Source organism: Triticum dicoccoides, chromosome 3B (genome assembly GCF_002162155.2).
Source record: "Triticum dicoccoides isolate Atlit2015 ecotype Zavitan chromosome 3B, WEW_v2.0, whole genome shotgun sequence".
Classification (NCBI taxonomy): domain Eukaryota; kingdom Viridiplantae; phylum Streptophyta; class Magnoliopsida; order Poales; family Poaceae; genus Triticum; species Triticum dicoccoides.
This window is the reverse complement of record NC_041385.1, coordinates 455,571,796-455,573,053: the sequence shown is the minus strand read 5'-3', so window position 1 is coordinate 455,573,053 and position 1,258 is coordinate 455,571,796. Positions and strand designations below refer to the sequence as shown.

Genomic DNA, 1,258 nt, shown 5'->3' with positions numbered 1-1,258 from the left:
CGGGGGGCTTGATCGATCGATCAATCGTAGTAATTGACCAACTCAAGGACTTGCGATGACTCCCTTCCCGTTGCCATGCTTGTGATTTCAATACCATCTGGAACAACTCATTCTCAACTGTGGCAAGTATCTTTAGCAATGCAATGTGCATCTTTCTGGTTGCTTGTAACCGCATTTCCACATTGACACCAGTACCAAGTTGGTTAATCACTTTGCGTACGTGCGTTGCACCTGCACTCGCGGCGCTCTCTGTGTGTAGGTACCGGGCCATCACCAGCGCGTACTACCGGGGCGCCGTGGGCGCGCTCGTGGTGTACGACGTGACGCGCCACATCACGTTCGAGAACGCGGAGCGGTGGCTGACGGAGCTCCGCGACCACACGGACGCCAACATCGTGGTGATGCTGGTCGGGAACAAGGCGGACCTGCGCCACCTGAGGGCCGTCTCGCCCGAGGAGGCCAGGGCCTTCGCGGAGCGCCACCGCACCTTCTCCATGGAGACGTCCGCGCTGGAGGCCACCAACGTGGAGGACGCCTTCACCGAGGTGCTCGGCGAGATCTACCGCGTCGTCAGCAAGAAGGCCCTCGACATCGGCGACGACCCCGCCGCGCCGCCCAGGGGCAAGACCATCGACGTTGGCGGCAAGGACGACGTCACCCCGGTGAACACGGGCGGCTGCTGCTCGGCCTAGTCAAACTCTCTCCCTCTCTATCTCTCTCTGCCGGAGACGGTGGTAGGTGATGCCGTGTGTGTGCGTGCTAGGGTGTAACAGGCATGTTGCGACCGTGATGATTATTGGTTATTGGTCAAAACGCTCTGGGGGTGGTTGATACCTTGATATCATATGCTTGATTGATACTACTACATACAGCGTGTGGTACCGGGAGAAGACGTCGTGCGTGTGATGTTGCAAGTTGCAACCACGGTCCGCATCTGTGTTCAGTTCAGGTCCAAAAAAACGCGTTAGGGTGTGACAATTTTCGGTCAAGGCGCTTCATCATCAGGTAAAAAATAGAAGCGACTCCGATGAAGACGAAACGGCCGTCGTGCAGAAAATGGATATGCCGGCGATGTCCGCGTCGGAACACGGCCGCGGAAGGATATGCATAATTTAAGAACATGATTATGCGTTGACGCAAGCCCTACCAGCGCAGGACGGCCGCAGAACGCTTTTTTTTTAGGGATATACGTAAAAGCCAAGTTTATTCATCAAAGTCCACGGGGGGAGATCAGATGGGCTTTAAGGTTAACCAAGCA

General features: G+C 56.0%; 1 protein-coding gene across 1 annotated transcript in view; it reads left to right on the top strand.

The window, feature by feature from the left end:
- Positions 1-867, top strand: part of LOC119276497 (ras-related protein RABA1f-like) — a 1,982-nt gene extending 1,115 nt beyond the window's left edge. Inside the window, exon 2 of the mRNA XM_037557566.1 lies at positions 260-867. Coding sequence (XP_037413463.1) covers positions 260-692 — 433 coding nt within the window. The 3' untranslated portion in view covers positions 693-867. The remainder of the gene's footprint in view (positions 1-259) is intronic.
- The last annotated feature ends 391 nt before the right edge of the window (positions 868-1,258 follow it).